The sequence below is a fragment of the Trachurus trachurus genome, assembly GCF_905171665.1.
Source record: "Trachurus trachurus genome assembly, chromosome: 14".
Classification (NCBI taxonomy): domain Eukaryota; kingdom Metazoa; phylum Chordata; class Actinopteri; order Carangiformes; family Carangidae; genus Trachurus; species Trachurus trachurus.
The window spans coordinates 30,684,890-30,708,030 of NC_139903.1; the positions used below are offsets into that span (position 1 = coordinate 30,684,890).

Consider the following 23,141-nt stretch of genomic DNA (forward strand, 5'->3'; position numbering starts at 1 on the left):
GTGCGTTTGACGTGTGCTGCAGGAGCAGGGCCCTATGAGGACTTCCTAGGAGTTCTGCACTTGAGTTTCTCATGAAGTATAAAATGTCCTGGTCAGAACTAACTTTGTTCTTGTTCTTGCCACCTTGAGAGAATGAATACATTTTAAAGGGATAGTAGCATTTTTTTTTAAAGTGGGGTTGTATGATCTACAAATAGCCCCTAAGTACTTTAATTGCAGTAGAAGACTCTCTGCACTCCTCCCGTTAGCAACGCCAGCCCCTCAAAGTGCAGAAAAAATGCAGTTTTTACTTGGACCTAACCAACTGCTGATTGGCGGGCGCTAACCCTGGGCGGAGGGATACGTGAGTTGGTTAACACGGATGGTTAAAACTGTGTTTTTCCTGCACTTTGAAGGGCTGGAAAAAATTATATTATAGCGAACAATGGAACTGTGTATTTTTTTTTCAGGTAAAACCTCTTTTAGGCCGTGAAAATAGGCCGTTTCTTTGGGTCTGTTCACAACACTGTATGTTGTAAATCTCTGGGCAGGGCTATGGGCTGGCGTTGCTAACGGGAGGAGTGCAGAGAGTCTTCTACTGCAATTAAAGTACTTAGGGGCTATTTGTAGATCATACTACCCCACTTTAAAAAAAAATGCTACTATCCCTTTAAGTATATTCTGGGGGCTTTTTGCCTTTACTTGATAGGACAGTTGAGACCTGGTCTTGATTGTGGGATGGCGTTGCGGCGGGTGGCGGTGGTTGGGGCCGGAGCAGCAGGACTCTGTGCAGCCAGACACATCCTGTCCCGACCAAACACGTTTGCCCCTCCGGTGGTGTTCGAGCTCACCGCCAACATCGGGGGCACCTGGTGTTACGAGGAGCGTGTCGGCACCTACGACAACGGCCGGCCGGTTCTCAGCAGCATGTACCGAGACCTCAGGTATAGCTACATCGGCACTCAGGGTGTCATGTTGTTGTGAATGTGAACCGATGAACCAAAACACAAGGTGATGACTGTTTGCCCTCCTGCCCCCCAACAGGACCAACCTGCCCAAAGAGGTGATGATGTTCCCTGACTTCCCCTTTGACCCTCAGCTGAACAGCTTCCTGCCCCACCAGGAGGTCCAGAGGTACCTGGAGAGGTACTGCCACGGCAACCACATCCAGCCCCACATCAGGGTCAGTTCTCATGTGACCACACGTCTACTAACCCTCTAATACCCCTTTCCCACTGGTCAAAAAACCAGTTTAAACCCGCTAACAATCGGCTTTTGGTGGCAGTGGGAAAGGCGCACCGAGCCGGGTCGACGCGGGTCAAATGACTCGGCAAGTGACGCGGGTTAAAATCGCCTTTAACTCTTTGACTGCCAGCCATTCTCACAGCAGCTTCCTCCAGCTTGCCAGGCATATTCCAGCTTTTTGACTGATTTCCGTAGACCCACCATATATTATGTACTGTTACTACATACACATTCAACCCATCAAAGGAAAGGTGAGGGTTTCTACTTTCCAGCAAAAAAACTGTTTGTTTCTATCTTGTTCCAGTCTTGTGAAATTGGCGGTTGAATATAGGTTACTTTAGCCCAAAATGCCATTTTGGCACCAAAATCTTGAGAAAAAGAGGTTTTTGTGTTGGCTGTCATTTTCAGGTTTACTAGTACAATTTGCTCCATTATATTTTGCTTTAGTGATGCCTCAACATCTGTACAGTTGTTCTCTTGTAAACAACAACTAAATCAACACTGACAAATGACTTTTGATGACAAAAGACAAAACATTTAGCTACTGACACACACTACTCCAGCCTTTTTTCTTTCTTTTCTTTGAATTACTTTTTCTTTCCTTTTTTTTTGTGTGTGTGCGTACGTGACGTGTGCGTGTGCATGTACATGTGCGTAGGTGTGCGTGTGTGTGTGTGTGTGCGTGCGCGTGCGCGGATCAGTTCGACAGGTTTTTGTAGCCGAAACACGGCGCTTTAGATCAGATCCAGCTTCCTCTGGTCAGCAGGCAGCAGTCTCACTCACTCTCTCTCTGTCTCACACACACATCTACACACACACACAGCAGCTCTGGCTGACGTCACGTGCCCCCTGAACTCAGCCACAGACAGTCTGCTCACAGACACTCCCACCATCTTTAGCTCTCCTCGTCACGTTCGTCGGCGCCGTCCGCTCCTCATCCACACTAGATCGCGGGATTTTCAAGCTGCTATCTGAGTGATTTCTCGCAAAATCTGGCGACTTTCCAAACGCTCTTGACGACTAACGACGAGCGATCGACGGGGTTATTGTTACTAACGTTTGTGCTTTGTATCACGGAGCTGCACGGAGCTTCAACGAGCTGCCGAGCCGCCATGAGCCCCGCCGCCGCCCCCGAAGCTCTCACCGGCGGCCAGAGTGTCACGGAGCGGCGCCGCTGCAGTCAGACACCCGCTCCGCTCCGAGAGGGGGGAGAAACACGCTATATTTTTTATATCTCTCAATCCAAATGTGTTTTTCTGCACTTTATTTTGATGATACAAGTCTGATCTTCACAGAGGAGTAGGGCAAGACATTCAACATGGCGTTGCCATTAAAAAAACGCTAAGACGAGTTATCTCGTCTTTGGCAGACTACGCTTGGATTCGCTAAGACGAGATAACTCGTCTTTGGCAGTGAAAGAGTTAATCGGCTCGGCTCCGATCGGCTTGCAGTGGGAACGCCAGACCCGGGTCAACCCGCTAATTTACGTGATGACGCTGAGCGTGACGCTACGTCATCGCGCCGGTCGCGTCATATCACCAAAACAAAGCTCTGACTGCTCCGCTCTGCTCTCATTCCAGACTGGGGTCAAAAGATCAAACAACATTGACCAAAAACGATTGAAAAACAAAAGAAGCGGATGGACACTCCACGGCGGGCGGACACTCAGTACGTTTACATGCAGAGCTTAATCGAGCTATGCTCAAAATTCGATTTTGGCGTCAAGTCGGACTTCTGTCCTTGTCTCAATATACATGCAACTGAAAAAAATGAATAACTGACGGGGTCCGCCCCCGCATGCGGCGTCACCCATCGTTTAATACGCCGCCTGTCCTGTTGACTTTTCTGTCACCTCGTAAAAAACTGAACATAAACAACTTAGTAGCTTAATAATAAATTCTCAACTGCAGTTCCCGACCAGACGCACCAGTCTGGGCTGGATTCGCGCTGAGAATAGGATACAGGCTTCCTTTTTTCCTCTCTCTCTCTCTCTCTTTTTTTTTCTAATAAAACACTTTTGCTGGTCGCGCTGTGTGAAATGCATTGACTCGGCGCTGATGTTGGGTTTTTTTTCTTTACTTTGCTGGGTGCGGGCGGCTTCTCTGCTCCACTTGGTGCCATCTCTACTGTTGTGGAGCATGAGCACATGCATTGTCCAGTTATACTCCGACTAAGGTGTATACATGACAGAGAAAATCAAATTCCGATCGCATTATCTGGGTGTCTTAATCGGAGTTCTCCAACTCCGATTTCAGTCGGACTAAGGTGTTTACATGCACTTCAGTTGTCCAGTTATAGTCGGCAATAATTCGGTTTTTTCAAGTGTCATGTAAACGTACTGACTGAGTTTCTTGCACCGCGGATGAGAGCGGGGCGACTGGTTTATGCTCTGTCTGGTCCCTCAGCGGGGGGTCAGACCCGGCTTATTTTGGTCAATGGGAAAAGGGGCCAAATACCGATTGTTAGCGGGTCGACCCGCGTTTAAAAAAACCTGCGTCGACCCGCTAATTTTAGTGGGAAAACGGCTTAAGTCTGTACTCATCTGTGACTGGTTCCTTCTGTCAAATATCAAGATGCAGAGTTGAAGCTGGTGTTGTGAACCTCACAGGTAGAGTTTGACCAATAGCAAGCTTTTTGAAAAATATAACGATACAGAATATAATCTGTATAGCTTTACTACATAGCCAGCATTTGCATCAAAAGCTGTTTAATCGCTTGTTTGTCGAGGAAACGTTGTGAATGCAGTGTCAAATCCTGTCTTTACTCATCAGCGGCTCTTTCCAAACATGGACCAGTTTTGACCTTGCTTATATTGCTTTGCCTCATTTCTACTACTGAAATCAGTGTGCTAACCAGCTAGTATGCTAATACTAGTATTCTAATCAGTCTAACCAGGGCTGGGAGAAGTTTCAGAGTCCTCCGAGGCTTCTCTGAGTTACAGGGGGTCTCGGCGTAGCAGTGCATGTCCATAACGGTTGCAAATGGATACCAACTGTCTTCGTAACAAAAAGACACACCAAAAAACATCCAAATACCTCCATGCTGCTCGTATGTAATGTCCGTCTTGTATTGAAGCCCCAAAATGTGAAATTGTCCCGAAAAAATTAAATAAGTCTATATTTCAAGCTTGTTTTGTAGCGGAAGCTTCTCGAAGCTCCTCTTCCCGGTTCGTCAAATTTGGACGAACTGGGAAGAGGACAGACCCTGGTTCGTATGAGCAGCATGGAGGTATTTGGATGTTTTTTGGTGTGTCTTTTTGTTACGAAGACAGTTGGTATCCATTTGCAACCGTTATATGGACATGCACTGCTACACTGAGACCCCCTGTAACTCAGAGAAGCCACGGAGGACTCTGAAACTTCTCCCAGCCCTTAGTCCACATGAGGGTGAGTAGATAATGAGTGAAATTTCAATTTTGGGTGAACCATCCCTTTAAATTACAAGGCAAGAAATGACAACAATTTATAGGCACACCTGGAGAATGAACCCTGATACACCGATTTCCCAACCCAATGTTGGCCATATGGGCCTGCAGCGAGGACTTCAGCCTCCTAAGCAGCGTTTTAAGCAGCATAACCAGTTAGCTAGATGCTAATCAGTCTAAGGATCAGGATCAGGATGTTTTATTATTTGACACTATTTTCTGACATTTCATAAACCGAAAGACTCAGAGCTTCGTTCCTCACTGTGACTCCTTCAGTTCAACACGGCGGTGGAGAGCGTGACGCCCGTTGCTGGGGAGATGACGACCACATGGGAGGTGACATCATGCGATGCATCAGGTCTTCAGAAAACAGAGATCTTTGACTCGGTGTTTGTCTGCTCAGGGTGAGAAGCCACACCTTGTTTTTCTTCTTTTAATCCGAGTTAATTCTGACATTTGACCTGCTGTTGCCAGACTGCTGCATTTGTCTGTTAAGATGACTGTGTTTCTTTTTCAGGCACTACTCTGACCCACACATCCCAGACATTCCAGGGGTGGAGAACTTTAAAGGTGCAGTCGACCTTCATTTGTCTGTTTGTATTAAGTTAATTATGACTATGGATGTACCGAATCCAGGATTCGATTTTGGATTCAGACTAATTTGGGGCTTTTGGATGGATTTGGTTTCTGCCGAACCTTAGAACATCAACCGAACTGAATCCTATGCCTGCCCTATGCACGTCAACGATAATGATGCCGCCAACGGTAACAGGAAGTTTTACAAACAATATTCTGCCCTATGTGAACGACAAAGTTCAAAGCACTCTCAGCACAGTGACATCACTAGTCACATTATCACAGACTAAATGCTAGCTTGATGCTAACATATGGAAAACACCATAGATAGACTGGCTAACGGAAATCAGCTAGTCCCTGTCATTTTAAAGGGACAGTGTGTTAACGATTATTTTTGTTCAAAAGTATGTTTGTCATTAATCAGTAATCCCCCCATCATCAAACTGAAGTGTTCCTTTCAGCTCTGAATGAGCCGTTCATATCATTCATATCTCCATGGAGCGGGTAAGCTCAGTGCTGCTGCCATGTGGTGTCTCCATGTTTTTACGTTCAGTGGCAGCGTGACGGTAGGAAACCACGGAAACTCAGCGGAGACACCGGAGCTGTCGGTTCAGGTCGAGGTGGCGTCTGTGAAAAGTCACCGCTAGGGTTGGGTCCCGAGAATCGAGAATCGGATGGAACCGGTTCTAACGTTTCGATTCCACCGGAATTGTTCAGAATTTTTATTTTTGATTCCTCAAAACCATGCTTTAGCAATTTTCATTCACGGTGACTGCCGCGCTGACCGCCGAGTCCGACCGCCAGTAAAACAGTAAAGTTATGCCTGCACAGACCACCCACAAACCGCGGCATTAAGCAGGCCGACACATATTAATTTTCTATTTTTTGCCGGCGTGTAACATCTTAGTTCCTTGCAGAGCTGCGCAGCGCACCTATTCACTCAGCCCCTCCTTTACATGAAAGTTCACGGAGTTAACTTAAGTTCAGGAGCAGGGCCACGCCTCAACCACACCTCTAATCACCGGTCAAGCCTACAAATACCCGGGTCAACCCCTTCCTTCCTCAGTTGCCTCGATTTCTCGAGGGGACACGACGCGCTTCCTCGTCGCTCCACGCCGCCACCGCCGCGGACCCCGACCTGCACGTCTCGTCCCCGCCTCGGGCCTCCCGCCGAGCCGCTCGCCTCGGCTCTCCTGACGGTCCCCCGTTCCCGGTTCCGCCGGGTCGGTGGATCCCCGGTCTCCTCTCCTCCGTCCGCGGCCGCAGCGTGCGGAGCCCCGACGCCGACACGCCTCTCCTCGTCACCGCAGCGGCTCACCTCGGGCAGCCACGCCGGGTATTCTTCCCGGCTCGGCGCGCCCTCCTCACGGATTCGGCCGGCTCCGCGTCCGTCGTTTCATCTTTTCTCCGCCTCTATCAACATGCTGGCAACGACTGCAACCAAGTCAACCGCGCTTCCGGATTCCTCCTCCGGGCCAGCCCGCCAGCGGCGTCACGCGTGACTTCACGGGGCCTCCGCTGCCCGCTTCATCGGCTCCCCCCAGCAGCTTCAGGTCGTATCCGTTAATATAATACATCCATGGTCGTATCTCCCTGTGCATCCTCTCTCCCATCTCTACCAGGCATCTTCTGCCTTCTTCTCATCCCCGTGTCTGCAGGCTCCACAAACCTCCCGTGCACATCTCATCCCATCCCCTCTACCCTTCACCCCCTCTCCTTCCCTCCCCCCCTCCCTCCCCCGACACCTGAATGTTCGTTTTCTCGTGTGTTGCTCACTACGCTCAGGCGGCGGCCACGCCACGCGCGACATCACTGGGCCTCTGCTGCCCTCATCGTCGGCTGACAGGCATCGTGCCGGCTCTCTCTCACCTCCATCAGGTAATTTTCTTTTTCTCATCCCCATGCCTGCCCTGCAGGCTCCACAAACCCCTCTACCCTTCCTCCCTCCCCCCATCCCTTCCCCACCGTCTGTGTGTTTGTTTTCTCGTGTGTTGCTCTACTCTCAGGCGGCGGCGGCGGCGCACGTGGCGTCACGGGGCCTCCGCTGCCCTCATCGTTGGCTGACAGGTAGCCTATCGGCACGTCTCCCTCTCACCTCCTAGCCTCGCGTCACCAGGCTCTTCAGACGAGCGAAGAGCCTGGTGTCTGTTACCTCCGAATTCGTCTGCTTTCTGGTTCCCGTCTGTAGCAGATTCCGAAATCACCAAATTCACCAAAATAAGTGTTCACCAACATAGAACTTATGAAAACATTAACTTGTAATACAATAACTGCAAAAGGTTAACTTAATGGCTCGGGGACTTTCTTGTAAATTATATTCCTTAAATTAAAGAGTTTTACCGCATTTTATTAATTTCTGCCTTTTCTCATCCCCACGCCTGCAGGCTCCACGAACCTCCATCCCCTCTACCCTTCCTTCCTCCCCCCATCCCTTCCTCACCACCCGTACGTTTGTTTTCTCACGTGTCGCTCACTACGCTCTGGCGACGTCGTCACGGGGCCTCCGCCGCCCGCTTCATCGGCTCCCGGCGGCGGACAGGTCGTATCCTCTCTCGCCTCTGTCTGGCGATTTCTGCCTTCTTCTCGTCCCCCATCTCTGCAGGCTTCTCCCGTGCACATGCATCCCATCATCCCATCATCCTTTCCCCTACCCTTCCTTCAGCCGCCTCCAGCGCCGCGGCCTCTGCTCCTCCCTCCTTTCTGTTTACCTGCTCGGCGGCTCACAAGCCAGTTCAGCTACTCAGTGGTCCAACCACGGGATCACTCTCTTCACTCGCAGCCTCTTTCATTTCCACCTGGTCTGTCCTTCCCCCCCCCCCCATCCCTCATCCCTCGTCCCTCCACCCCCATCCCTTCCCCAGCACCCAAATGTTGTTTTCTGTTAAAGTGTTGCTCTCTAGCCTCCGTCCGACTTCGTTTGAACGTAACTTTACCGTAGGTCCGTCCGACTCCGTGCCATAGCTCATGGAGTTACGAACGCGCTTCTTGTTCTACTTCCGTATCACGTGGCTCGTACCCGCGGCGGGTACCTCTGGGGCTCACAGGTCTTTACATCACAGCCTCGATGGCTCCTGTGTTTAACCTTTCCTGCTGCGTCACCAAGCTGCATGTCAAACCGTGGCTCGGCAGCTAGGGACGGTCATCGGCAATTTCTAGTGAGTATTGACTCAAATGTTTTCGTTAAAACCGCGACATGCTTTCTGCCGTTCGTCTACTTATTGCTCCACTTCTGTCTCTGTCTTGAATCTTGAAACTGCGAAAGCACGAACGGACCCCGCATTCGGTCACCTGGGGTATACGTTTCAAATTCATCGATTATTCAAATTAAAAGGTAAACATTTCCATCACTTCTCGTCCCATGTGGCGCAACGGTAAGGTGGAGGTCTGTAGCATCGGTGCGCGCATTGTACAAGCTTGCGCGTGCTCCGCAGTCGATCCACCATATGTTCTCAGCCCAGGCAACGTCTGCCTTCCTCTCATCCCCGCGTCCGCAGACTTCACAGACCTCCCGTACACATCCCTGCGTCCGTACACTTCACTGACCTCCCGTACGCATCCCTGCGTCCGTAGACTTCACAGACCTCCCGTACACATCCCTTTGTCCCTTTCTCCACGTAGCCTTCAGCCATTCTCGGCGGTACAGCTTCTGCACCTCCCTCTTTTCCAACCGGCTCAGCAGCCCCATCACGGGCTCCTCCCATCACCCAAATGTTTGTTTTCTCTCCATGCATCACTAACTATTATTCTTTTCAGTCTCGGCGGCATTGCTCACCCAGCCATCCCATCGCCCCTCCCCTGTAACTCCGGCATTACGCTGGCGGCTATTTGTTCTTTCCGCAGGTGTTCCCGTGGTGCGTATGCATATTGGTGTGTATGTAACTAATCTCTCTTTCAGCAGCACTGTTTTCCCGGCCTGCTTTGTCGGACCGTCGCTCTTCTCTTGTCGCTCGCCAGATTAGTTCTGTTTTCCACTTTCTGATGTGCCGACGCCTTTACCAGGACTCGGTTCTGTCCAAGGGCTTCGATGGCTATCGTAGGCAAATGTTCGTTTTCCGCACGGCTCGTTGACTTTGTCTCGCTAGACTCGGGCTCCCGCTCTCCTTCGTTCGTCGCGTACGGGGCAGTCCATTCCTCATTGCTGCCTCTCTTTTGGGGGTTCGAAGCGTCCCAGATGTCTTTAATACTACTCCGATAACACCACAGCCATAAATCTAAAGAGGAACTTAGCAGGATTTCTCCGGTGGCTACGCTACACTTTACCTTAATAAAAGCTCCAGAGTAAGTATGTTAAATACATGACTTGCGACCGTTACAAGCGAGAACAGAGGCTCTCTGCCTTCACCTGGCGTCTCACTGCTGAAAACCAACCTTGCAACATCAGCGTAGTTACACGGTCGCCGCCTCGGTGTCCCAGCTCTCGTCTCCGCGCTCCGCGACACAAACGCGCTCCGTAACCTGTAATCTTTGTTTATGATTAAGTCTACAAAACACACAGCCGTAACATCGTATATGTTATGTACCATCTTCCACCGCGGACTCATCGTCCTTCCATTACTCATTCTCACATTACCGCATTAATCAAGGCTCGTGAAAATGGGAGCCTCCTCACACAGCAAGACGCTTGCCACTCCATTCCGACCCTCTGCATTCGTACCCTGCGCCTACGCTATACACGTCTTAACTTCGAGGTGCTCCAAATTCATCCCAACCTCATCCTCCTACGATCCGTCGCATCATCCCTAAATGCACCAGTTCTAGGCACGTAGCTAACGCACCTCCGCAACGCCGTCAGCTCAGAAATAATTCCCACATACTTCTCTCGCCCTTCCTAGAATAAGCACTGCGTCCTCAGCAGCCAGACAAGACATGTTCGGACCAACCGCCAAGGTCCGGGCCGTCGGTCGTCAATAGCATTTCGCGCACACATCCTCCACTACGACCTCAACGACCTGTTCAGCCTGCTCGCGATGCGATTTTATTTAATTAAACTTTTGGGGGCACGAATCCAGCTCGGGCGGAACAACGCCGAGACGGAACCCCCACTCTGAGTCTCCCTCCGCCGGTCTCCGGTTTATCTTCCCAGACGAGACGCGACATCAACCTCCCCGCACCTTTACCACTCTCGTACAATATCATTCATTCATGTTCATCATTTCATCCCATTAAATCGTCTAATGGCACATTGTTGTGGCGTGGTCCTTGTTAGTGAACTGCTCTCTCTCTGTCACACACACATTGACAGCGGACCTGTCTGTGAACTCTCCCTCCTCTCCTACTCACTGAAGCCCGCTTAAAACAGAGATCCCGTTATATTTCCTACCCCTCATTACTGGCGTTGCTTGTTTACATGGGGCTCTCCCTCACAGAGACGTCCAGTCGGCGCCGTGGCGACCTCCTCCGCTGCCGGTTTAACGGCGGAACAACGATGCTCCGCATTCCGTGTTCTGTTCGTATGTGTTATACAGAACGGCTGGGGGAATCATTTTGCACCAGAATAAAAGGAGCACGTGTCAAAACATGAGCATCCGCGAGAGAAAGGATTGTTGTTGGTGCAGAGAAGAGGCTGGCTGAAGTGATCCACAGTTGGGGAAAAAAAAAACAAAAAAAAAAAATGAAAAAGTTGGCTGAAAGTGAAACACTTAAAGCAGAAGTGAGTGATATATTTGTGTTAATATAAGTCTTAAATAGTTGTATCTTCCGACAGTCCCTCTGCTCTGCTCTGAGCCGAGGAGAAAACATTTATCGTATCCTACAGTTTTTATCCAATGAGGAGAGAGAACGTCATGCAGGGCTGTGTGTGCAGCCAAGGGACGCCGTGAATGCGGTGACGTAGGGACGAGGACTGTTATGGTGCGTTCAAGGAAACTTGTAGACTCGTGTTTTTCCGTCCTGTGAAGTTGTATCAGTTTGATCTGGTAGGAGTTCACGGGTCGGAAGTTACGAGTGGCCGTTATAGTGACTTTCACCGGTAAAACAGGTCGGAAAAACACGAGTGGGTTGCCTGGAACGCTACAAAGTCGTAAGTTGTGACTTGAAGCTGTAATTTACGATTTCAAAAGCCTGCCTGGAACGCAGCATTAGCGAAAACGACCGGATCACTCACTTCTGCTTTAAGGGGTAAAGTCACTTTGTGACTTGTTATTTGACACAAACTGTAGCCTAGAAATATTAAATATTTACCAAATATTTAGTTATTGTGAAGTCATTTAAATGAATGTAATATTCATTTGATATAATGTAGGCTACCTTCATACAATCGAGAATCGAAAGGAATCGGAATCGAAACGTGGAATCGGAATAGGAATCGGAATCGTTCAATTTCAAACGATACCCAACCCTAGTCACCGCGGTAACGCAGTGAGGAGGAATGGAGCGTTACACTGATGCTGCATTCACGTGCAGTTGGGCAGACGGCCATTGCTAACAAACCAGATGTAATTTTAGTCACAGAAGTCCAGAGAAAGCCGGTAAAACGTGGGTCAGGTAAACAATACCACATCACCATGACAACATATTGTCACGTGTATTGTTTTGCCTGGTGCTGACGGACCACTTGTTTACATAGAGGCTTGTTTATGCCGTTACGTGCAGCGGCTGTCGTCCGTCTGCTGTCTGCCCAATTTCACGTGAATGCAGCATGAAAAATACAATTGAGTTGGTTGCGATATACGACCACAACGCTAGATGGGGGGAATTACTACACAATGTACCTTTAAACCAACAAAGAGCTGTTATTTTAATATATTGTATACATGGCACAACTGACACATTTTGTATAATAGATATTTTTTTCTGCTCTGTGGAAATGATTTCACGTTCTGGTCTTTTTCTGTCTTGTTTTGAATGAGTAAAAATACTAAAGCCTGTATCCTGAATGACTTGAAGCTTGATGTTCTCTGAGTGTGAGCATTCTGTTCAAATGCTAAATAGTGGTGAAGCTTGTTGCCCATTGTTTTTTACAGTTAAAGTAAAACACTACTGTGTGATGTTTACTGCATTTATCATGTGTTTACTGTATGGACTGATGATGGGAGTAGGATTCGGCATTCGGTTCGGATTTGCCAAAACTTTAAACAGTGGATACGGTATTCGGCAGAACCCCCAAAAAAGTGACTGATGATAGTAAAGTAGAACTTCAATGAGAAAATCCCTGAGAGTAGAGTTGGAAGATGCTAAGCTACACGTGTCCTGGGTGTGTGTCTGCAGGGGAGGTCCTCCACAGCCACTCTTACAGGTCCGCTGAGCGCTTCTCAGGTCAGACTGTGGTGGTTCTGGGGGCCAAAGCTTCAGGGCTGGACATTTCCATCGAACTGGCCAAAGTCGGTGCCCAGGTAATGAACAGTGATGCAGCACTGCCAGGACGTTCCTAGGATAAAAGCCACAACCAGTTTGTGTGTTTCTCTCCCCAGGTGACTCTGAGTCACAGACGTCCTTCTCTCACCTTCCCTCTCCCCTCTGGGATCAGACAGTCCAGTCCGGTGGAGGCGGTCCAGGATGACGGCAGCATTCGCTTCCAGGTGACTCAGCTCTGCCACTGCTGATCCGTCCATGTTGATGTTAAAGGAGAATTCCGGTCATTTTTGACCCCTAAATCGTTGTCCTGATGCTGGTCACCCAGTGTTGGGGGGAGCAAAAAATGCGACTAAAATTGATGCAGGCAAACCAGAGTTACACCATGTAGTCCAGTCATTTTATGAAAAAAGGTTGAACAAATTGCAACAGAAGCAAACTCAACTGATTTTGTATCCTCAACATGTCCTGAGTGAGGGAAAAAAAGCCCCGAAAAATCCCATCAGGGGAAAGTTTCGAAAAAGACCCAAATATAGCCCATTTATACGCCTATTAATTATTTTTCTCATGTGAATAGGGTAAAATTTTTAACCTTTAGATATCTCCATGAAAATTACTGAGTTGATTACTTAGATTAAGACAAACAAAAAATGTATTACAAGTTTTTTGAAATTCTTTGTTAACATGAGCAAATTTGCATAAATATGCATAAATTCCACCGTTTTGACAGCACATGTAGGCCTACTATATATAAAGGTGCTGTGGTGGTACCAGCTTGAAAATTGGAATGAGTTGACTCCATCGATCAACCGACAAGAAATCACTTTAAATTTCAAGATGACTGCAATTTTTCAAGATAGCCACATCCTTAGTAGAGCAGTTTGCAATTTGTTCAACGTTGACCCCTTTTTTTGGCCTAAAATTGCTGGACTAATGGCTACCCAGCGCTAGGGATAGCGACAACGCTAACCTAACAAAAATAAACGGTGGAGCAGTGCAGTGGTAATGTCCAAAATATCTCCGACCGTTTATTTTAATAAAGAAATCATGACAACAAGGAAAAAGTGTTTGTTTCTGTGGCGGGGAGAGCAGGCGCTCTGCGATCGGATAGTAATGTCTTTCCAGGATGTTTCAGAGTTCGGCTATCTGAGGTGAGCGACTACATGCAAAAACACAAAGTTTATACTGTTTATACTGTAACTATATGAGTTCAGTGGTGTCTCTAAGGATTCCAGTCATGTACCATAGATATTTTATTGTTTTTTTGAGTGTTTGTTGTGGTTGAAAGAATTGCCCCCATGGGTTAGCGTTGTCGCTAGCGCTAGCGCTAGCGCCGTCTAGCCATGGTGTAACTCCGGTTTGCCTGCATCAATTTTAGTCGCGTTTTTTGCTCCAACCAACACTGGGTGACCATCAGGACAACGATTTAGGGGTCAAAAAATGACCGGAATTCTCCTTTAAAACTGTCACACCCAGATCGTCCCTCATTTAGTGACACATGTTCTGTCCTGTGGCAGGACGGCTCCGTGACCCGGGCCGACGTCCTCATCTTCTGCACCGGGTACAACTTCAGGTACCCGTTCCTGGACGCGGAGCAGCTGGGTCTGGAGGTCGAGGACCACATGGTGTCACCGCTCTACCGCTTCCTCATGCCCCCCGCCTTCCCCTCGCTCTTCCTCATCGGCATCTGCAAGATCATCTGCCCCTTCCCCCACTTCAACTGCCAGGTGAGGAACTCCTCAAGGAAACGCTCCGTGATACACGGTCCAGATCCACTCAGAAAAAAATTTACTTGGAAATGTTCAAAACAAGACACAAGGAAACAAGGTGATTTTGGAGAGAGAGAGAGAGAAAGAAAGAGAATGAAACAAAGGGAAAGTTGAAGTTAAAGAGTTTTTGGCTATTTGCCACAATCGAACGTCAGCGACTTCCGACAGGTTTTCCCAGGCCGCCACACATTTGTGGTTAAAAAAAGATGTCACTGCAGCTGTGGAGTCCTCGAGTAGGCTACTACAACACTACCTCCTGGAGTTCAGTACGGTTAAACCATGTGATGGTTCATCTTGAGCATCAGGGTCCAGTTGCACAAAGTTCAGATTTTCCTCAAACTCCAATAGAAACTGTTGGCACACCTAGAGTTTCTCTTTAAGATTCTTTCAATTGTTCCTTTCAGAAGTTAGGGTTTCCCCTGGTCTCAGGCAGAGATGTTGTGTTGGAAGTAGATGAGAAGGTTTTTCTCAAGTTTTTACAATAAGGGTCCCTTAATTAACGTTAGTTAGTACATTATTAAGCATTAATATATAAACTAATGTGTTAATTAAAGCAGAAGTAAGCGATCCGGTGGTTTTGGCTAACTTCCTGTCAGCAGATGGAGTTAGCAGTCCCCGCCCTCGTCCCTACGTCACCACATTCACGCCCATCCCTTGGCTGCACACACAGAGAGGACCGCCCCTTTATGCCGTTCTCTCTCCTCATTGGATAAAGGTTGTAGGATACAAGGAAAGTTTTCTCCTCGGCTTACAGCAGAGCAGAGTGACTGACAGACCCGTGTTTCAGACCAAACACTCTATAGAAGTGATTGCTGTCGGAAGATAGAACTATTTAAGACTTATATTAACACAAACATTCAGCTTACTTCTGCTTTAATTCTGAGTAATGCATACATAATGATAACTAATTACATTATTCAACTTTTATTATTACTTAATATTAACTATTGCCTACCACACACATAAAGATAATCTGGCTGATTTTGCCCCGATTTCCCCCCTTCCAACCAATGACAAAAATCACCCGATTATCTTAGGCTCTTAAAGGGATAGTTCAACATTTTGGCAAATTGGCCCATCGCCATACTCCCTATAGTCATAGCAGTAAGTTCGTTACCTTTATTTGTCAGTGCAAGCTATTTTTAGAACGGCGGAGCAGAGCCGTGAGCTGCTGAGAGCTACGCTACGGAGGCTCATGGGATTTCTTGGTTTCCCTTATCAAACTCATCAAATACACAATCCAACATTGTTTTACCTCTGCTCCGATTCTCACATCATTTTGTCTCTGAAGGTTCAGTTCGCTCTCTCCGTGCTGGACGGCTCTGTTTCTTTACCATCTGGAGCTGAGATGGAGGAAGAGGTCAACCAGCAGCTGCGGGAGAAGCTGCAGCGTGGGGTCCAGTGGCACCACCTGCTGGTCCTGGATAAGGATCAGTGGGAGTACTGCCAGAAGCTGGCCAACGCCGCCGGCTTCCCGCCGCTGCCCCCGGTGGTACGGAGCCTGTACGAGGAGGTGTGGCGGCAGAGACAGATCCACCCCCAGAGCTACCGCAGTCTCAACTACAAGCTCCTCAGTGACACCGAGTGGGAACTGATCAGTGGAGAAATATGAGTGATCTTTACTTTAAAACTGAATGAACAACAGTTTTACACAGATTAAAATGTAAAAAGACTTGAAACCGGACAGGGATATTTCTGAAGGTCTGTCCGCCACCACTCAAAATCACTCCACCACTGAATCATCTCACCATCTACAGGATGAACTGTCATGACATTTTCTGCAAACGATTCTGCTTCCCAGAGAACAAATCATTGAGTTTGTTGATCCTGATGATCATAAGGAACTTTGATTCAGACGTTTATGTTCCTCTGAACTTCTCTCCTCTAGCGCCACCATCAGGTTTTGTGAACTCTTAATGAACTAATTGAAATGATCAACAGTGTAAATATCTACACCTGCTAATCAGCAGCATGGTTGTAGTTAGCTCAAAGCGCCACTTTGCTTCCTTTTTTTTACCACCTCTGATCTCAGCAATCTATTCAACAGACTGTAACTCCTGGCTACAGAGGTCAAATGTCAAATAAAAACATTTAAATTACTGATAAACAATCATGATTGGCTGACTGTCTTCTGATCCAGTAAAAATAGGTTAGCTCTCAGGTAAAACACTCAGAAAAACCAAACCCTGCAAGTGTTGGATGATGGGTTTAGTGTGACATCACAACCCACATCACACTACACATGGACATCTACCTTTATACTGTATAGAGCTTTAATAAAAACATCTACCTTTATACTGTATGGAGCTTTAATAAAAACATCTACCTTTATACTGTATGGAGCTTTAAAGGATAATTACCATTTTTTACAATCTGGACCTTATTTCTAGCATATAATGCAATTTTTATTTACTCACCCAGATAACTTTGGTGTCATTACAAGTCGTTCCGACGAAATGAGCTCCAGCCGAGAGCCGCGTATATCCATATAACGTGAGTCTACAGGGCAGCAGAATGCAGCCTCTAAATAACACATTATCTGCTGCGAAACTCGTTCATTTCACCAATATTTAGTTATGATAGGCTAGTGCTATTCCCCTCTGAGTCCGGAGTTAGCTGTTATCAACATCCGGGGTCTGTAGGTTGACCTACTGACCTCTGACCTGGATGATGTCATCTCTAAGCGCCACGCGGCTCATTCTGATAATAATCATTCTGCTTCGGCTTTTGGGTCCATTTTTATCTCAACTAGCCGGAGCTTTCGTGAGTCCAGGTTGTGCATTAGCATTAAGGGTAGCAACAAGCCGCGCAGCACAGCGGTCAGAGATGACATAATCCAGGTCAGAGGTGAGTAGGTCAACCTACAGACCCCGGATGTTGATAACAGCTAACCCAGGACTCAGAGGGGAATAGCACTAGCCTATCAGAACTAAATATTGGTGAAATGAAGGAGTTTCTCTGCAGATAATGTGTTATTTAGAGGCTGCATTCTGCTGCCCTGTAGACTCGCATTATACGGATATACGCGGCTCTCGGCTGGAGCTCATTTCGTCGGAACGACTTGTAATGACACCAAAGTTATCTGGGTGAGTAAATGATTGTATTTTATGCTAGAAATAAGGTCCAGATTGTAAAAAAAAAAACGGTAATTATCCTTTAATACAAACATCTACCTTTATACTGTATGGAGCTTTAATACAAACATCTACCTTTGTACTATGTGTGGCAATGTGAAGAGGGCCCGGGCGGGGATTGAACCCACACCTCCCGGGTAAGAGTCATGCGCACTTGCCAGTCACCCAAAGGGACATCCCCTTGGCCAAGTAGCCAGGGCGCATGATCAATTGGAGGCATAGTGACAGGACCACCACTGTCACATATGGAGTTTTAAGTTGCCTTGTGTTGGGCTCTCAGGGCCACTGTGTAGTATTAACAGGATTTATAAACATAGATACTTCAGATTTTGTGCATAACTGAAGTTTGGAAACATCCGTTGAGTATGTCATTTCTGATTATTCAGTAGTTCTATATCCAGTAGTTTCTCTGTGTGTGAGCACTTTGACCTGCAGTCAGACAGCGGATGTGTCTGGTCCAGACAAACGGACGTGGTCGTTGGGCTTATTAATGATTTCTGACCCCCATGTTAACCATGAACTAGGCCGAGGACACAGACAGCTGATGTCAACATCACACTTTAATCCAGATTACTGTAACAACAAGAAAAAAACATCAAAATACACGAGTGAAAAATGAGGTTTGATATCAGGGACTGACCTGAGCCTGAAATCTACAACAACAACAACAACAACAACAACAACAACAAGGTCACATGAAGCAGCAGTATCCATCACACTCAGTGTTGCTCCTTATGAAATGCATTCAGACTCCAGGTCAGTGTCACGGTCACGCAGTGACACATTCCATAAAAATGACGAGCTCAGCAGCCTGTGGGCCCTTAACACAGTCACAGGGTCAAAGGTCACCTCTAGTTCCTGGCTAACATGAGTACTGGCTGAATGGATTGGTTACCATGTTAATTATATCAATCATTTACATGCTTTTCTGTTTCATGTTGGTGTAAACTCTCTGGACAAATCAAGACGTTTGAAGACATCGGTCTAGACCGGTTATCATCAGTTATTCGCATTCATTTCTCATTTAAAACTGAAAATTCTGTAAATCTGTTTTTATTCCAAAACCCAATTTTTTTTATCTCTTAAAGGCACAACGAGGAGTTTTGGAAAAGCGAAGCGTTTTCACACTACATTTATGAGCCTCCGCGCACCGTGAAATTCTTTGACCGGCGCAAGACTGACTCATGTTTTCATTCATCAAGAATTAAAGTCAGAGGTTCAAAGACGATCACATACCGTCGTAGTTACGACCATAGACGGCGATTCGGTGGCGTTATTCTCATGACTCGCCACGAAACCGAAAGTAAAGAAACTTTGGTCGGCTCGACCAGCATTTCCACCACCACTAATAATAACAAAATAACGATAGAGACAAAACCATATATTTATCGAAAATGGGCCCATTAACAAGTGTGGGTAACGTAGATTCATCCACATTAACGTGAGACTTTTTTATAACCAAATAGAAACTCCTCGTTGTCCCTTTAATCCTCACAGTCGATATGTTGTTTGCTTTCAGACAAAAAGAGAGAAAACCAAATTCAAAAGACAAAACTGTTCAATTTTGTTTTTCTTTTTGCAGATACATTTTTTTTGGTCCTTCTCTTTTCAGACCATAAACAAAAACTAATCAGCAGAGTTACTGGTAATAAAAATAATCAATATGTTTCACTTCACTGTGTCGCAAATCTTCACTACATGCTGAGTAGTAGAGATGTTTTATTCATGAAGGTGAATGTGTGGAGTTGTTTCATACAGGAGCAGCTTGTTTCCACTGTGTTTTGTATTTCTGTTTCTGAATCTTCTGGACCACTGTGGACCTACAGGATAAAACTGTGCAGAGCTACATGAACTTGAAAAGTTACTAATGATGACAACATAGTAAAAAAGATTATGCAATGTTTACTTCAGGTTTGTATTTTATTTTAGACATAAAAAATGATCATGATTCTTGGTTGCAGTAACGATCTGTTCCTCCTCAACTAGCTGCTCTTCCATTGTTTGTGTTTAGTGTGAACACTCCAAATTAAAGGTCTTTGGGACATTTTTTTCCTTTAGTCTAAAATCAAACCGTCTCCTGTCTGAGGCTTCACATTGAGTTATTTTCTTAGTTTTATAGTATTTATAGTTATTTTTAGTACTGACTGAAAAACAGAAAAATTTAAATATATTTTTTTTCTATTTATTCCTTGATCGAACTTTCAGATGTTAACATAAATTTAGCTAATTTCAGAATTTGAGCTAATTTTACTTTACGGGAAGTTGAGTTCTTACCATGGTTCTTACGTTGAAATATATTTTTAATGTTAGATGTCGGAAACATCATTTAAAAATAAAAAAAAACTCCAGGCGGAGCGGAGGTGGAAAAGTTTGTGTTTCAGCAATAATGTGACAGTCCAGTGGAAACAGAGAACTGACCATAAAATCCATTATATTTCCTGAAGATCATCAGATCTGTAGAGCAATGACAAGAATGGAGCCACAAACAACACTCACACATCTCTCTCATTTGACAGCCTTATCCTGTTGGATCAGCTCTTGATAACAGCGGTGGGTGCTAATTAATCTGGATTTGTTTGCTAATTATCTAGAGGTAAGTTTGAGATATGCCCTAAATTTAGATGGAAACTCAGTTTAACTGCTTGATTTTCAACCTGAATACGACTGAGTATTAGGGCCACATTGAGAGAGAAAAAAAACACAGACTTCGAGAATAAAGTCATCAATTTACGAGAATATTAAGGGAATAAAGTCGTACATTTCCTACGAGAAAAAAGTTATAACATTACGAGAATAAAGTCGTAAATTTACGAGAATAAAGTCGTACATTTAAGAGAATAAAGTTGTACATTTCCTACGAGAAAAAAGTTATAACATTACGAGAATAAAGTCGTACATTTACGAGAATAAAGTCGTACATTTCCTACGAGAAAAAAGTTATAACATTACGAGAATAAAGTCGTAAATTTCATACAAGAAAAAAGTCATAACATTACGAGAATAAAGTCGTACATTTACGAGAATAAAGTCGTACATTTCATATGAGAAAAAAGTCATAACATTACGAGAATAAAATCGTACATTTCATACGAGAAAAAAGTCATAACATTACGCGAAGTTTGTGATTTTTTCATTTGTGGCCCTAATACTCCATTGTAGTTTCATATATTTCATTAAAAATAAAAAAAAATACTATAATGTCCTAAAAGATGACCCTTGAAGACTTGGACTCATTCTCCATGTGCACCTCCCTCTCAACCCTCTCTGCCACCTCCTGGTCGTCCTCTCCTACCCCATCCTTTTTGAGAAGTTTCAGCGGCCACCAGAGGGAGCCGTTGCGGCGCTCTCGGCGGACGGTGTGTTCTGCCGGCCAGCAGCAGGGGGCGCCCTTATCTCCCGTCAGGAAGTAGAGGAGGGCGTTGAGCCAGGCGTTGCAGGAGGCCAGCGGCCGGGTGACCTTGTAGCAGATAGATACGGCCTTCATGGCGTTGCACCCGCCCAGCTGCCCCCGCCCCCGCCGCAGGAGCAGGAAGAGCGTCCGAGTCACGTGGAAGGGCAGGAAACAGAGCGCAAACAGGAGCGTGATGGTGACGATGGTTTTGATAGATTTCCGCCGCCGCCGGATGTAGTGGGAGTACTGTGAGCCAGAGATGGACACTGAGGTTCTTTCCCGTTCTCTACTTTCCGTTGACGTCCCCTCCCCACCCTGACCGTCCTCACCGCCCCCTACTGAGCTCGGAGGGGAGCGCAAGGTCTGAAATATCGTCCTGACCACCTGAGAGTAGCACCAGGCAATGATGACAAAGGGCACAAAGAAACCCAGCAGGTGGAGGACGATGCCATACGGGACGTAGTCAGCAAACTCCTTATCGATGGCGTCGTCCCAGCAGTTCATGTACTCCTCCCCGTCCTCTTCTCCAGTCCTGTTCCCATTGTCCTTTGGCCCCTCAGGCCCAGCAACACCACTGCCTCCTCGCCTGACGTATCCGGTCTGGGCAAACCTGAAGATGGGGCATGTGAGAATGAAGACCACTACCCACACCAAGGCACAGGTCCCCTTCACCACCCGCTTGCTCTCCAGGGTGATGGTCCTCATCGGATGGCAGATCCCCAAGTACCTGTAGAGGACAACCAGGGTGAGTTCAAATCCATCATTTAAATCTCATTCATCTTTGAGCTTTAAAAAGTCATCAACAGACGCTCTGGATAAATGTTTGTTCAGGTTGCTCATAAAATATCTCTTGAGTAGGAGACTTGAGCGAAATCCACAGTCACTTAGTAAACTGACAGTCTGTTTATTTCTACCTCTGTCTGAGGTGAAGAAACATAATGACTAATGGAAATCAATCTTGGTACAACTGTGTTCAACCTGTTCTGTACATTTTGAACCAGTGTGGAGATTCAAAGAGTTGAACCTAATCTGAAAATGAGAAAGGTGACTGAGGTGGAGATGATGAATATTCACCTCCAGTGTGAAATCATCAATCACATGTTGATAACTGAAACGTTCTGTGTTCCCCTTTTGAAAATGGGTCCTATGTTCCCCGTTTTTACCAAAAAGGGTCCTATGTTCCCCGGTCGCTATACATACATGGGGAACATAAGACCCTTTTTCTGAAAAAGGGCCCTATGTTCCCAAAAAGGGACTACAGCAGCAGGAACATAGGACCTTTTTTCAAAAAAGGGACTCCAGCAGCAGGTGAAGGTTTCAGGGGAACATAGGGATGATCCCCTGAAACCTTCACCTGCTGCTGTAGTCCCTGTCTCCCTGTAAACCAGCCTCTCGCGGAAGGCTGGTTTACAAGGCTATGTTTCAATGGCATCCTACCTGTGCACGGAGATGCAGGTGAGGAAGAAGATGGAGCAGTAGAGGTTGAAATAGAAGAGGAAGCGTACGAGGCGGCACATGAAGTCCCCGAACACCCAGCTGTCCTTCAGCACATAGCTGGCCACCAGGAAGGGCAGCGACAGTCCGTACATCAGGTCGGTGGTGGCCAGGTTCACCATGTAGATCAGCGAGGTGTTCCAGCGCCGCCCAGCGCCTCCGCTGCCCCCTCCTCCGCCGCCGCAGCAGGACCGCAGCAGCACCACGGAGTTGAGGGTCAGGCTGAAGAGGAAGGTCAGCGAGTAGCAGACCGGCAGGAAGACGTACTTGTAGGACTCGTCGATGCTGCAGGACGACGGTGGGAGGGACGAGGTGTTGGGGTGGCTGCTCACCGCCACCGGTGCTGCCATCAAACCCATGTCTGGAGCGACGCTGCTGGAGCCTCGGCTCAGTCTCATGATCAACCTCTGAAGTTTATTTGTGGCAGAGCTTGATGGGTTCAGGTTCCTCTGGCAACATATCAACTCCTTAACCCAACTCAAGTCTTCTCATTCACTGAAGCTTCCTTCATTTGTCCTTCCTCTATCTATCTATCTATCTATCTATCTATCTATCTATCTATCTATCTATCTATCTATCTATCTATCTATCTATCTATCTATCTATCTATCTATCTATTTTCTTGTTTTTCTCTTTCTTTCTTTCTTTCTTTCTTTCTTTCTTTCTTTCTTTCTTTCTTTCTTTCTTTTTCTACCCCTCTCTCTATCTCTGTCTCTTTCTATCGATCCATCCCCCTCTGGCTTTCTTTCTTTCTACCCCTGTCTTTTTCTTTCTTTCTTTCTTTCTTTCTTTCTTTCTTTCTTTCTTTCTATCTATCTACCCCTCTCTCTCTGTCTTTT

At 46.6% G+C, this 23,141-nt stretch overlaps 2 protein-coding genes across 2 annotated transcripts; one reads left to right on the forward strand and one right to left on the reverse strand.

The window, feature by feature from the left end:
- The first annotated feature begins 702 nt into the window (after positions 1 to 702).
- LOC310997458 (uncharacterized protein) lies at positions 703 to 16,154 on the forward strand. Its single transcript, XM_083987162.1, has 8 exons — positions 703 to 923; positions 1,024 to 1,162; positions 4,925 to 5,052; positions 5,166 to 5,218; positions 12,431 to 12,555; positions 12,634 to 12,741; positions 14,032 to 14,241; positions 15,575 to 16,154. The coding sequence occupies exons 1-8, from the start codon at positions 718 to 720 to the stop codon at positions 15,893 to 15,895; spliced, it is 1,290 nt and encodes a 429-aa protein (XP_083843288.1). The 5' UTR covers positions 703 to 717; the 3' UTR covers positions 15,896 to 16,154.
- Positions 16,155 to 20,619: 4,465 nt separating this feature from the next.
- Positions 20,620 to 22,700, reverse strand: LOC310996581 (P2Y purinoceptor 3; the record flags this gene model as incomplete). The annotated part of the gene is made up of 2 exons (XM_083986003.1): positions 20,620 to 21,535; positions 22,246 to 22,700. 2 exons carry the CDS (start codon positions 22,698 to 22,700, stop codon positions 20,620 to 20,622), a joined length of 1,371 nt encoding a protein of 456 aa, XP_083842129.1.
- Between the last annotated feature and the right edge of the window lie 441 nt (positions 22,701 to 23,141).